The 13,562-nt window shown below is 42.5% G+C and overlaps 1 protein-coding gene across 1 annotated transcript in view; it reads left to right on the top strand.

The window, feature by feature from the left end:
* ADRBK2 (adrenergic, beta, receptor kinase 2) overlaps window positions 1–13,562 on the top strand; it is an 87,181-nt gene that overhangs the window by 24,827 nt on the left and 48,792 nt on the right. The window contains exon 3 of the mRNA XM_009334426.1: window positions 6,134–6,210. Within this exon, the coding sequence (XP_009332701.1) occupies window positions 6,134–6,210 (77 nt within the window). The remainder of the gene's footprint in view (window positions 1–6,133; window positions 6,211–13,562) is intronic.

The raw sequence follows: 13,562 nt of genomic DNA, 5'->3' as shown, positions 1-13,562 counted from the left end.
AACAAGAAGGAAGAGGAGACAGCGGACAAGAATAAATGGAAGGTGACTGTCCAGTGTGGAAACGGGATGCTCGGAGTGCAGAGAGCGGGAAGGTGGTGAGGGGCAGTGCAAAAGGTTGGCAGTCAAAGGCAGTGGTAATATAGTTGCTGAATATCTAGCATTTTCTTGAAATAATTATTAGCATTTGAGTAGCTTTTGGACGTGCCAAGAGCCATCAGGAGCTTAGAGTGCTGGGTATAGAGTACACACATGGCGGAAGGATGACACCTGCCCTGACGACAAAGAGGAGGAAAAAAAGAAATACAGCTTTGTTTTACAGACTGGGGATCTGAGGCAAGATCATGTTTATGACTTGCCCGAGATGACACAGGAAATGTTGGTAGAGTTAAATACTGAACTCTGCTCTCCTCAGGCCAGTCTCTGTAAAGCTGCCATTTCATTCTTGTTTTGTTTTTCTGTTCTCCTTTTTCTGTTTCAGCTTATAGGTGAATATATTAGTGAGTATAACTGCACGTTCTTAATGTAGGTATGATTCTTTAATGCTTGCAATAAGGCCAAACATTTTTTTTTCAAGCTCTGGTGTGCATGTGTGCATCTGTACAATAGATAACATCCCACAAATCTGAACTCTTATTGATTTGTAAGAAAAAATAATGTGCTTTTATGATAAATAATTAAAAGCTCCTTTAAGATACAGTAGTGAGAAGGCCAATAGTAAGTAGCTTCTTGATCTAGTTCCAATAGTAAGAGTATGTGTACATATACATACCATCGCATCTTTCTTTACCCTTTCCATTTCCGAGGTGCGAGAGGCTTTCAAAAGAACTGCATAATTTAGTGTAACAAACCTGCAGGGCCGAAATCCATGCATCTTTGAAATTAATAGCAGAACTTTTAGGAAATAGCAAAATGAATGCTCTTTATTTTACTCTCCTCTGTAACTTCCAGTTTCTGCATACGCCTGCATCCGTTGCGGTCGTGCTCCCGGGTGCCTGTACCGACTCGGGCTGCCTGATGGACTGTTCTAGGGCTCTGTGGCCATCCTACGGGCTGTGCGGTTGCAGATACAGTCGTACACCCAGTGGAAGTTTAATTTCTTCTCATAGGTATGCTTATCGTTGAGAGTCACAGAATATTACTGATTTGTTATGGGGTGGGGGGGGAACAGCAGGAGTAACTATTGCTGTTGGCACTGGCGTGTGGCTGCTGCCAAGGACAGATCCTGGCTCTGGAGTGAACTCTCTCTCTGAGGGACCTCCTGGTTTGCTGCTTCTGGTGTAGCTCGCCTTAGAGAGAGGTTTGTGGATGAGTGGTGTTCTTGCTGTACACATGTCCTTTTCTGTGTTAAAAAGAACACAATGTGTTTTCTTCTTAGTTTTTCAGAAGATGTGTTTTCAAGTAGGCATTTTCCGCCTGTACCAACCTTGGCGCTGCGACTGTTGTCTGTGTCCTGTCAAACTGCATGATGCCATGCATGCTCATAGACAGTGAGAGCTTTTTAATTACAGAATGTATTTTAACCTTGAAGGTTGCTTTTCAGTGATTTCTTTGATCCCACGGTGCTGGCTATAGTAACTAGAGCTTCAAGATGCAGCTTAAAGCTCCTTTTAACAGATTCTTCAGCTCACGCTTGTAATAAACCCCTTTTCTGGGGAGGTGGAGGAGCTGACCAGGTTAGAGCGACCTGTGCTGTTCACAAAGTTTATAGTTTGATGACGATGCAGATAGTCATCTTTCTGCCTGCTTCTGGGCAGACAGCGCACTCTGAGCTGCTTCACAAGCCTGGTGTTTTTGTTCAGCTCTGTCTTTAAGGGCAGCTTCTCCCGTGGGGCTGCAAGAGATGAGCCTGCTGAGCACCCGCATCCATGCTGGGGCACCCTGCTGCCCACACCCCTCAACATCAGCATGAGGCACTACATGGGTACCGTTTGCATTGCGAGGGATTGAGATACCTGTTTCATTTGCAGTAAAAAACTCTCTGAAAACTTCTTTACTGTCTCACTGCTACGTTAGTTCTCTCTGGCTGTCCTCGGCGCGGGTGCGGCTGTGCGCCTGGTCCTGGGGCCGGTGCAGCTCCCTTGCCTGCCTAGTCACGGGGCAAAGGGCTGCACCGTGCTCCCAGGTATCCGCTTAAATTTGCTCCCCATTAAACCAGCGAAGAGGTATCCAGAGTCCAAGTTGCATTTCTCATGAGATTTTAAGCCTGACTTTTGATTTCCCCTAAGTATACTTGTCCTGTTATTTCAGTTGATTTGTGGTATGTGGACAGCAGACTGAGCGTTTCTGAAATTTTTGTTGTTTGCTGTTTTCTTCCTATCTGAAATAAACCTTTTGTCCATATATTTTTTTGCTACAGTACAGTCAGATATGCTTTTGTTTCTGAAGTCTCCCTGGATTTCATTTTTAGCTAGCTTTTGTTTCTGCTTATTTTGAGTGTTGCTGTTAAGGTAGATCTTGCTGTGAACTGAGATGAACTTAGGCAAAAAGTCCACTTCTCGCATTAGCGCATTGTTTGCGCTGAAAGCATATTTGGATATGGAAAGCTTTTCTGAAATGGCTACCTTTCTGTGAAATACAGCTTTTAATCCCAGACTGTTTACATGTAGGGCAACTAATGATTCAATATACAAAGGCAGAGAGGGAACCTTCTTTCCTGTTTGTGGAACGTTCTAGGCTCCGTTTAAAAAATTTCCATCCTTCTGAAGGATATATGGATTCTGTTTAGTTTCTTTTGAACTCAGTAGGGTTTTTACCTTTAACTTCCATGTGAGAATTAGAAGGTGATTATTCTGGGTAGTCATAATCCACTCTGTGTAATTTATTCCTGTTTATTCATATGGATAAGGAGAAATGATTTTGAAGGGGTAAAAGTCTGTTGTTTAGAAGCTGGAATGCAGCATGGACTTCCGTAGCCTGTGATCATTTTACAGGTTTGTTCAGATTCTGTAGCTGCAAAAACATTTTGTTCCTTTGACATGTTATCCATCAGATCAGAAGTACTAGATGTCAAGGGAGGGGAGGAGAAGCGTTGGAGAGATTTGTTTGTTACACCATCGGAGTTTTTTCCTGGACACTTCAGTCATATGTTAAATTTTTCATTATCTTCTCCCAATTGTCTCGACTAAGAGTTGTTTATGAAATTTCTTGCAGTGCACTTGTTAGAGCAGAGGAAAGCTTTCTTGACGTCATTATTATTAAAAAGGCTTATTATGTTACTAATGGTCTAGTGGTCAGTGGGAATGGGGCATTGCTAAAGAGTGCTCCGAGTGCAGGTGTGGTGATGGGCTCGGGTCAACCAGGAGGCAGAGGAGAGGGAAGTTTGTGGTCTTTGGTGATGCACACCATGTTCATTTGTAAGTGGTCCTCCTGTAAGCATGGAGAGACAAGAGGAAGGTATGGTTGGGAGAAAAGGGATGCAGAGGGAAGGAGCCCGTGGGCGGGCAGAGCTGCAGGGCTCTCCTAAACCTTCCTGGGCTGAAGGCTGCTGCGTGTCTCTGGCCGTCCCGCTGGTCCGGCCAGCCTGACCGCTCTGCTCCACAGCCGACTGCTGCCGGGGGAAGCTGTACGGCTTTCGCTGCCCGTGCTCACCGGTATGTGACGGTGTCAGTACAACTGCAGGTCTTTTGCCATCGATATGCTAACATTTTACGGATTTAAGAGAAGAATTAAGTTTTACAGTCACCATTTTAAACATGTTAAGCTAGGATTTATATTTTTTAAAATCTACCGATAGAATAGGTGGCAAATTTTGCAATTCTGTTAATTATATGATAAATTTTATTTTACTACGTTGCTTCTCCTGAGTACAGAACATGATCCCTACTACTGCTTCCTCTTCATTTGAAATCAGTATTTCATTCAGGTTGTAAAAATACACAGAGAGTAGACCTAGTTTTTAATGAAGAAATAAAAAGACTAGCAAGTTCGTCACTGAATAATTTATAGACTGAAACCTGATTAATGACGTTTAGCCCTCCCAATTCTTGTTTAACTTGATGTGGTGGTTAGCCTCTGGAGTTCTTGTTTTGAGTCACAGTGTTCATAGATCTGTGTTCCATGTGGGCTTTGAGATATACATAAAAACTATTAATAGAATAATTTCCTAGAATGGGGGTTAGTGCCTTCGAGTTAATTTCTTGGCTTTTATTATAGATTTTTCTGGTCAAGTCATTCAGACTTCATGCCTCAAGTCCTCATTTGAGGAGGAGCGCAAATACTTTCCTCCCTCAAAGATGATGGAAGAGATGTTTGTTAATATTTGTGAGGTTTTTCAGGTGCTCTGGTGATGGGGTCCTTGTAAGCACATGAGAGGGGACGGTCTCAGCCCTTCGCAGGACTGTCTGTGAGGTCTGCAGCCTTTTGGGCAGGGCTGTGCTGCTCATGGGGAGCTCTGTGGGTACAGGACCCAAAACTGCACAAGTACGTGTTAATGAAGAGGCTTTAGAGAAAAAAACAGATCAGAAATAACCACAGAAATCTAGTTTTTCCTCTCCAGAAAATGTTAAAATTTGTGCATGAGGACTGGCCTGTTCTGCTGCATTTCAGAAGTAGGTTTTTCAGTTTTTTCCTGACATGAAGTAGTTCAGAGTTCGCATTTTACAAGGATTAGGTGCTCAGTCTTACTTCTGCAGAAATGTGAGTGATATTCAACAATCTTGTTTAGGGCATGAGTACTTTGTACAGGGCATTTGTGGTTATTTTTATAAAAATAAATAGTACATATGAAAATATAAATTTTAAAATTGGAAACGGAAATAGTCTGGTAAAATTTTGACTTAATGCTATGACAATATTGTTGTTTTACCAAGACACAGTACTGCTGGGCTACATTGATTTTAAAATTTATGTACTTGTATTGTTGCCCATATGAAATTTTTGTAGGCATTATATTAAAATGAATATTGAGATTACTTGACAAATAAAGGAAATCTTTGTTAATGTGGTTTAAGTGAGTGATTGTGACATTATAAATTAGGCAAAGTAGATGTTAAGTGCACTGCAGCCAAGCTAGGGGCCTAACGGAGCTTATGTTGGCTCATTTTCCAAATGATATACGGCAATTGCGGTGTTAACAGCCTGATGTAGCTTTGATTGACTTGTACATTTATTTTACATGGTGCAAGCTAAAACCTGATGCAAGAATGAAGAAACGAAGCGATGACCAGAATGTCCCCTGGGAAGTGCTGTGACCCCAGGGCTCAGCTCGCCCAAGGCAAGGCCAGGCCAGGGCTCCACCTGATATTGCCTGTGTGCTTCTGCCTGCAGTCTCGTTTCTCTGTTTTTGAGGAAAAACACCCAGCGTCTGGTGCTCCAGCGCCCGGTGGCAGCCCCGTACTGTCCTTCCATTCAACCCGCAAATATCTAACTGGGGTAAAAACCCCGCTGGACAAACCCAGGGGAAGCCTGGGAGCTCTCCTTTAAACTGTTGTGCTCTTGCTTCTGTAGTGGCATACGGTGAAGGGAACTATGTGCAATCACCAATGGCTTTTTTTTCCCAATTTATGCTCAGTTGCAGCATTTTCAACCTTATTAGATAAGTATAGATTCTTAAAGGGGAATTCTAGCAACATCACGCTGTGTGGTGTAGGCTTTTGATATGTTAAGCCTGAAGTGTAAAAGTTGTCTCTCTTCTACACTGAATAAGTACTAATATTACTAATATTCTGTGCTGGATAGTATTAATATTTGCAGTGGGGAAAAGTGATATTTCTTGTGTACCTCAAACTCTAAGAACCTTTAAAAAAAAAAACCTTTAAAAAAATCACAATATAGAGACTGCAAGTCTAATTTCAGGCTAGTAAGGTGATGTCTGGAAAGGTATTCATAGGTGAAAATAATTGCAACGTTGAATTCTGTGAATTCAACAATCCCTCTGTGTTTGTGACTTGACTACAGGCCAGTTGACGTTAATGGCTGTAGTTCAATGAACTCTCATGGTCTTTAGCTAGAGCAGCAGGCTGCCTGTCGTGCTGTGAGTTGGTGCAGTGGATGGGCAGTGGTATCTCATTTTTCATGAGTCTTTTACATTGATGTTTCATTTTAGTGATCCTTTTCTCCAAAATATGTTAAAGGTCTGGTTTAAAAGTAGTAGTTTCAAGTAACTCCTTTTTTTCTTTTCTTTTTTTTCTTCCAGTATCCGCAGTGTTATGCAGAAATACCTTGAGGAAAGGGGTGAATTAACCTTCGACAAGATCTTTCATCAGAAAATTGGTAAGTCCTATTTCAATAAAATGTTACTCATGTAAATATTGTTAAGATTGGCTCGCCTGCCACTTCTCTGTAATGACTGCTGAAAAATCAGTGTTGTAGATAGTCTGAAGAACACTGGAATATGGATGGGACTTAGTAAAACAAAGGTCTTCCCTTTCACAACATTTCATTTTATTGAAGAAGATGAAGCAAGGCAATCTGTCAACTTAACTTCATGTTCTGGAAAACTACTGGAAAAATAATTAAATTATTTGGAAACATCAAGGAGAAAATTATATTACTTGGTATGGGCTTGTCAACAATATAATTTGTCACATCAGTTAAACTTTCTTTTTTTCTCTGCAGGGGTAATAAGCCTTGTTGATAAAGGGAGCAGTAGTAGAAAAGATACCATACATGTTGTCTTGACTGTCTGACATCATGTTCTTGCTAACAACACAGGGAGATGTGGCCTGGGCGAAACTGCTGTGTGCAGGGGGCGAAACTGTTGGGAGAATTGACTTGAGGAACAGTTATCAGTGCTTCCGTGTGAACATGGAAGGATGTATCCAGGGATTTTGCACAAGAGCGTCAGAGATCAGCAGTGCTTCTCAGTCAAAACAAGCAGTGTCCTCTACACCTGTGCTGGAGTAATTACACAAATACAGGGTGGAGAATCACTGATCAGGTAGACATTTTTAATTGACTTGGCTGTTACAGAGAGCTGTAGGTTGTATTGTCTCAGCTAGATCACACGACTAAATATAAAATCAGGATTGTAGCCAGTGAGGCATGTGAAGTAATCCTCTTCTGGCAGAATATTGTGTCCATCCTGGCACTGGACTACAAAATATACATGGACCTGCTGGAAAGAGTCCAGGAAATAGCAGTGGGAATGAGCAGACCTTACTTAGCAGTCTGCTAAATATGACCTACAAGGAAGTATTGAAATAGGGTGTTATGGAGGCTATGAAAGAGAGAAGTGAGGTTGAACAATCTTCAAAAACAGAAAAGTTGTTGCAGAAATGATGAGGTTAGTCAATTTTCCAGAGGTTTAATGTATGAATTAAAAAAAACCAACAAAACCTGGATATGAACAAAACCATTTTAGTAGTAGGATGGGTAGTGAGGCAGGGGAATGGATTTCATGAGGGGCTTGTGAAATCTTTGCCCAGTAGATTTGAGAAGTGGGTTGGCATATGTCTGCTAGGATAGTACAGTTGCTCTTGTCTTGGAAAACGGGGACAAAACCATAAAATGGGCTGGGAAGACTCGAGGAGATCAATGGATCTATTCCTGTCTGAAATACACTGAAACTGTAATTAACAGTGGAAGCAAATGCCCAAGAAAAAAGTGCTGCTGCGCCTTGTTTCCTGGGGAAGGTGGTGCAATGGGGACATCTTTGGGATGGTTGAACTTTAGCAGGTCTCCCTTCCTGGCTGGAGCAGAAATGTCCAGCCTTCCTGGTCGCCTGGAAATGTGCAGCTCAGTAGGTATGAGAATATTCTGGAGTGAGAGTTTTAACTATTGCCACATTAAAATAAATAGTATTCTTGTATAGCATCACAGTTTGTTATTAATGGGTTTCATAGCTTTATACAAAGGGTTGTGGAAACACCAGTCTAAAGTATGTGTTCATAGAAGTCTCATGGAGCTTTCCATGGTATTACAGTAATTGAAGTGTAGTCTGTATCTTTGTGCATAAAAACTATGACTTTTTATTCTGGCCAAAAATTTTATGCTGTAAATGCATAGATACCTCGTTTGCTTGTGCTGACATCTCTTGGTATGTGCTTCAGTTTAGATGTCTGTGCTGAATCATTAATATTTTGCTATAGCATGGCAGTTGCAAAATAAGTGGAATTTTAAGCAACCAAACACAGGCTGACTCTAACTGTTTGATTCTGTTTGGTGGCAATGAAATGAAGAAGTCTTCCCCCCACCTCCCCCCTTTAAAAAAAAAAAAGTCAGAACAGCTTATATGTAATGGATATTTCTATTTATGTAATTGAATACTTTTCATTAATAGTTGGTTTCAGAGAACAGTGAAGAATATTTTGGTAAGTTATAGCAATTATAGTTAGGTAACTGTAACCTTGGAAGGATTTTATCTTTATGTTGGTAGCCATCAAACCTGGAATTTTAGAGCCCAGGGTTTCTTTAACATACTAGTTTCTCCCCCAGATCTTGAGATGCATAGTTCACAGATGTGCAGAGAGGTTTTTTTCCTCCTCTCCCCTTGGTACAGTCATAGCGGTACTTGCCCTCTGTTACCTGGAAATGAGGAGGTCTTCTGTGACCACTTTGCTGGAGTTTCGGTTACTTCTGAAGCTGGTTTCTTCTGAAGAAGGATTTAGAATGGAAGAAAAAAAAGATCAAAGATAAACATGACCGTTTTTAACAGAAGACTTTGCATTGCGCTGGAAAATATTTTATTCCCTTACTGTGATTGTTCATTTAAATTTTACTGTGTTTTCTAGCTTGTTCTTTGCCATTAAATTAGTTCTGTTTCCAGACATTAGCATAGTTGCTTGTGGTAAAGTACCTTCAATTTTAGGCATGCATTATGCAAAAGGCTGTGAAAATAAATATAGTGAGGTAATTAAAAGTCTTAATCACCTTTTTACTCTTGTTGTTATCTCTGTGTGGGGGGGATGTGGAGAGACCTCATCTGAGGCTGGACCTGCTTGTGCGGTTCTGGGGCAGACACCCCGCGGGAGGCAGCTCCTGCTCGGAGGAGTTTAAATCAGCCTGAGTCAAACGAGTCTCTCGTCATGAGCTGTAATTCTGCTGGTTCATCCCCTTGTTACTGGCTCTTCCTATGCCTTTATTTTCTCAGTTAAAGAGCCATCTAGTATACAGTGCTGTGCTGGTTTTGGCTGGTGTAAGGTTAATTTTCTTCACAGTAGCTAATATGGGGCTATGTTTTGGGTTTGTGCTGAAAACAGTGTTGATAACACAGGGATGTTTTCGTTATTGCTGAGCAGTGCTGACACAGAGTCAAGGCCTTTTCTGCCTCTCACCCCACCCCACCAGCGAGCAGGCTGGGGGGGCACAAGAAGCTGGGAGGGGACACAGCCAGGACAGCTGACCCCAACTGGCCAAAGGGATATTCCGTACCATGGGACGTCATGCTCAGCACATAAACCTGGGGAAGAAGGGGGAAGGGGGGGACGTTTGGAGTGATGGCGTTTGTCTTCCCAAGTCACCGTTAGGTGTGACGGAGCCCTGCTTTCCTGGAGATGGCTGAACACCTGCCTGCCCATGGGAAGGAGCGAATGAATGCCTTGCTTTGCTTTGCTTGCGTGCGCGGCTTTTGCTTTACCTGTTAAACTGCCTTTATCTCAGCCCACGAGTTTTCTCACTTTTACCCTTCCGATTCTCTCCCCCATCCCACCGGGGGGGAGTGAGCGAGCGGCTGGGTGGGGCTTAGTTGCCGGCTGGGGTTAAACCACAACAAGTGCTTTCTCCCTATATACTAATGATAAAATTTCATCAAGCTACCTATTTTTTCCTTGGCAAGTGATGTAGATGAGGACTGTTAAGCGCTTTTTTTCCAGACCACAATTCTTTCTTACAGCTCCAGGTCATTGTTTTTTTTTTTTTCTATTTTTCAGTATCCTTCTTTCAAATGTGAAAAACAGGGCTTTGATCAGTTGTCTGATACAAGTCTTTCTGATGTCCTATACGGAGTCTGTTCCTGTTGGATGTTTTCCTATGAGTATGTCTAATTACGGTGCTGATCTTATCAGCTGCAAGTGTTTATCCTTAATGAGCCTTTAAATCCGTTTAGGATCAGTGCTTTCCAGGTCACACTGTAAAAGATCTGCCCAAATTCCCTCCCCGCCACCTCCCCCAGGTGTGCAACTGCAGGGAATCGCATGGGTGGCTTGGGCTTGGAAACCAAAACCTTTGCTCTGCCCTTTAGGATCAAAATAAGAGCAGGCAACTCTGTCAGCGTGCAGTGTGGCAGCAGCCTGCCCGGGGATGAAAACGGCCTGGAGACTTCATAACACTTGCATGAACAAGTGCCTGTCCTCTATTTACATCTTTTTCTCCATGAAGGCAAACAGGTTGCTCTCATCTCTTGAAGATGGCATGACTGTTTTGCAGGAGTGATGCTCCAGAATGATCTTGAACTCTCTAAGAATTGCCTAAGGAGTCAGAGGACATGAAGATAATAGAGACACCCAGAAAAATGCTCTGGCAGCGCTTAATAGCCCAGCAGCCGGCTGTTCCCGCAGAAGCTGCTTCCTCCACAGCAGAAGCTTCATGGGGAAGTACAGCATGTCTCGAAGCGGGGTGCATAACCACCTTTAGCTAGTTTTCTTTTCACCACATCCTGTTTTCTACAACACCAGATTATGTGTTTGCTTTAGAAAAAGAGACGTTTTCTGGTATCCCATTATCTATAATTTACATGTGGAATCCACTCTGCTTCACGACTGCGTTAAAATTGCATGTGGAGTTCTTCTTGTGCTCCCTTGCACTGCAGGGTGGGCACGCTTGTAAAAATGGTGCTTTCAGAGGGCAGTTTTGGTATGAGCTGTAATGCACGTAGCTGCTGGGCGGATCGGGGTCTGCTGCAGCAAGTATAACTGCCAAGTGTTAAAGGGAGTGAATTAGGTCATAATATTACTTTAGAACAGGGTTGTCGTGGTTATTAAAGCTAAATGCTTTGGAGCAAACTTGTTGCCAGTTATAGTTCAGTGACTCTTATGTCTGACACTGGACTTTCTGACAAATTGCGTCTACCTGGTAGGCAGTGAATAAAGTTGGCTTAGAAATTCTGGGATGTGACGGTAAAGCATCCTACAGCTTCAGGTCCTGGCTTAGGTTCAGCCTTGAGTTCTCTGGTGACTGCTTGGAAGCTGGTGGGACATGCCAGTTTGTCTGCATCCTTCTCAGTTTCTCAACTGTTGCACAGAGCCGTTGGGTTTGGGTCTTGGGGAAAGATGAGAACAGAACATATTTTAGCTGTTTCAGCAGGTGGTCATATTGCAATATAAGCTTTTCACCTTGCCTAGTAAGTAACTTGCTTCCCCCCCATCCACCCACCCCCCCTCCCCGAAGCTGGATCTAATTCCTGTTTTATTTTCTTGAAATATAACACTTGTAAAAAGAACCAATTAAAAAAACTTGTAGTTGACGTAACAAGTTACAAACGTTTTTTTTTTTTCCTATTTACCATCCACTTTTGTATAGCGAGGAATGATCTTTCTTGGGTGATTCATTTAACTGTCTTTTATATCCTCTTAAATCAGCAGGCTCCAAGTTGGAGGTCTTCCCAGCCAGGGTGAGCATTTTGCCATCTGTATCAGTGCTTCTTCCTACACACGCGTGTCTTGTGAGGGGCTCTCTTGCATCTTATCTGCTCTCTTTATACTGCTACAGCTAAGTATAGCTAGTGTATATTCTGGTAGCTTTTTAGCTGACTTTCCAGAGCAGATGAGCGTTTGGTCTATTTTGTAGTTCCTTCTGCACAGACAACCTACAACTGTGGGGAGGGACTTTTCTGCCTGCCCTCTGCAGTTAGAGGGAAATGTGCTCCTGGCTGTTCTGGCTGCTGTTTCCTCCAGCTATGTCAGTGACAACTTTCTGTTAAAAAAAAAAAAACCAAAAACAACAAACCCAACAAACTAGGGTGAGAACAGCTGAAGAGTTTTTTTTAGGGCAGTGAATCATGCTTTCTGTTGCTTGTTTCTCTAGTTATGGACCCATCATATTTCATTATTTCAGAATTTTGATGCTAATCATTAGATGGATCTTGAGTTAAAATCTGTTGAGAAAAACATTCTTGCTCTTCCTCTTTCTGTTGCCAGTGTGGTAGCACAGCGCACTGCGCTCCCCGAGATACCTAAAAATAACAGGCTGGGAAAAGTACCTCCCTAGAGCATTATTTAAGCTATTGTTTAATCTGAGCATAAGATCTATGTGCCGTTGGCTTTCTGAACTAATTGAATAGTCCTCTGAGGAAACAACAACGAAAGCAATAAAACTTCATTGGGAGTAAAGAAAAGCACCTGAGTTTTTGGCTATTAAATGAGCGGGGGATGACAAAATTATTACTAGATCTTGCTTCTAGTCATTTCTAGCCGCTCGCGATGACTCTGAAGCTGTGCGCTTGCCTGCACCGTCAGGGAAGGACGTGTGAGCGGAGGGGGAGTCGTGCGAGCGGCGTTTCCTCCACCCGTCCTCCGGCTGACCCGTCGGGGGCACCGGGGGTGCCGGCAGCGGAGGGCTGGCCCGGGCGTGCTGGGGAGCCGATGTGTGCGAGCGAGTCCCCGCAGGGATGGATCGAGGTCCGCCGTCCTTCCGGGGGGAGGAGGGGCTGCACAAAACCCTGTGCTAAAGTGTTGTTAAAAACAGTATTTTTAGGGCCAAAGTCACCTAGGGGCAGACATTAGCTACTGATCTAAGACTTGAATGATTGGAAGTGTCACAGCCTTGGACTTCTTTCTCAACAGTGTTCACGAGACTTGTAGCACTGCCATAATTTTACTCTGTTCTGGTATATTGATGTTAAATAATGTGCAGCCGTACAACAGGGAAAATAGTTACTTGCTTGGCGGGTTTTCTGTAAGAGCAAGAAGGCAGGTTGGTTGTTGAAGTGTTTTTATTCTGGGGTTCCTTTTCTGACCTGGGGAAGACGGCCACCATACGGAAGTAGACACCATCAAAATTAGGAAGTAACTATACGAGCAAAAATTTATATTTAAAATACTGTTTGAAGACTGATCTTCTTCTTTCTCGTTACTTCTTCTTTTCGATTCAAGTTTAGACTAAAACTTGGATTGTGGATAGTCTGCAGGAGGCCTTTATGAATCTGTTGAACCCATGCTTTCCTTGCACAGTTCGTATGATCGTTTAAAAACGACACAAAACCCAAACCACAAATAGATGTCGGAAACTGTGTGATTGTAAACCGAAACAGAAACTATTCATGTAAGACATCTCACAGTGGAGCTGTTCCTTTACAGCGATTCTGCGCTTGTGTCAAACTGGGGTGTGGACAGTGAAAGAGAGAAAATACGCGCTCAGAGCCTTCTTATAAAACTCAGTCAGTTTTGCTTATGCAATTTTTTTTCACTGAATTAGTGTTAGGTTTAAGATCTAGTTTTTATGTCATAATTTAAATGTTACTGGAAGCTACATTTTTTTCAACATACTTTCATTTTGTGGTAAAATAAATGTGATGCTTGCGTGAATTACGTTGAAGGTCATTTAGAGGGATGTTGACAAAGCTTCCTGCTGTAGATTTTATGTGCATTTTACCTGCAAGCAGTTCTAAGGAGGTGTCTGTCTTGCGTGTCAGGGACAAATAGTATCTAAAGTCACTATAAAAAATGAATGTATTCATTTCAGTTTTTCTT

The sequence above is a fragment of the Pygoscelis adeliae genome, unplaced genomic scaffold (genome assembly GCF_000699105.1).
Source record: "Pygoscelis adeliae isolate BGI_AS28 unplaced genomic scaffold, ASM69910v1 Scaffold262, whole genome shotgun sequence".
Lineage (NCBI taxonomy): Eukaryota > Metazoa > Chordata > Aves > Sphenisciformes > Spheniscidae > Pygoscelis > Pygoscelis adeliae.
The sequence above is the reverse complement of the archived record's forward strand: the minus strand, read 5'-3'. Positions and strand labels throughout refer to the sequence as shown.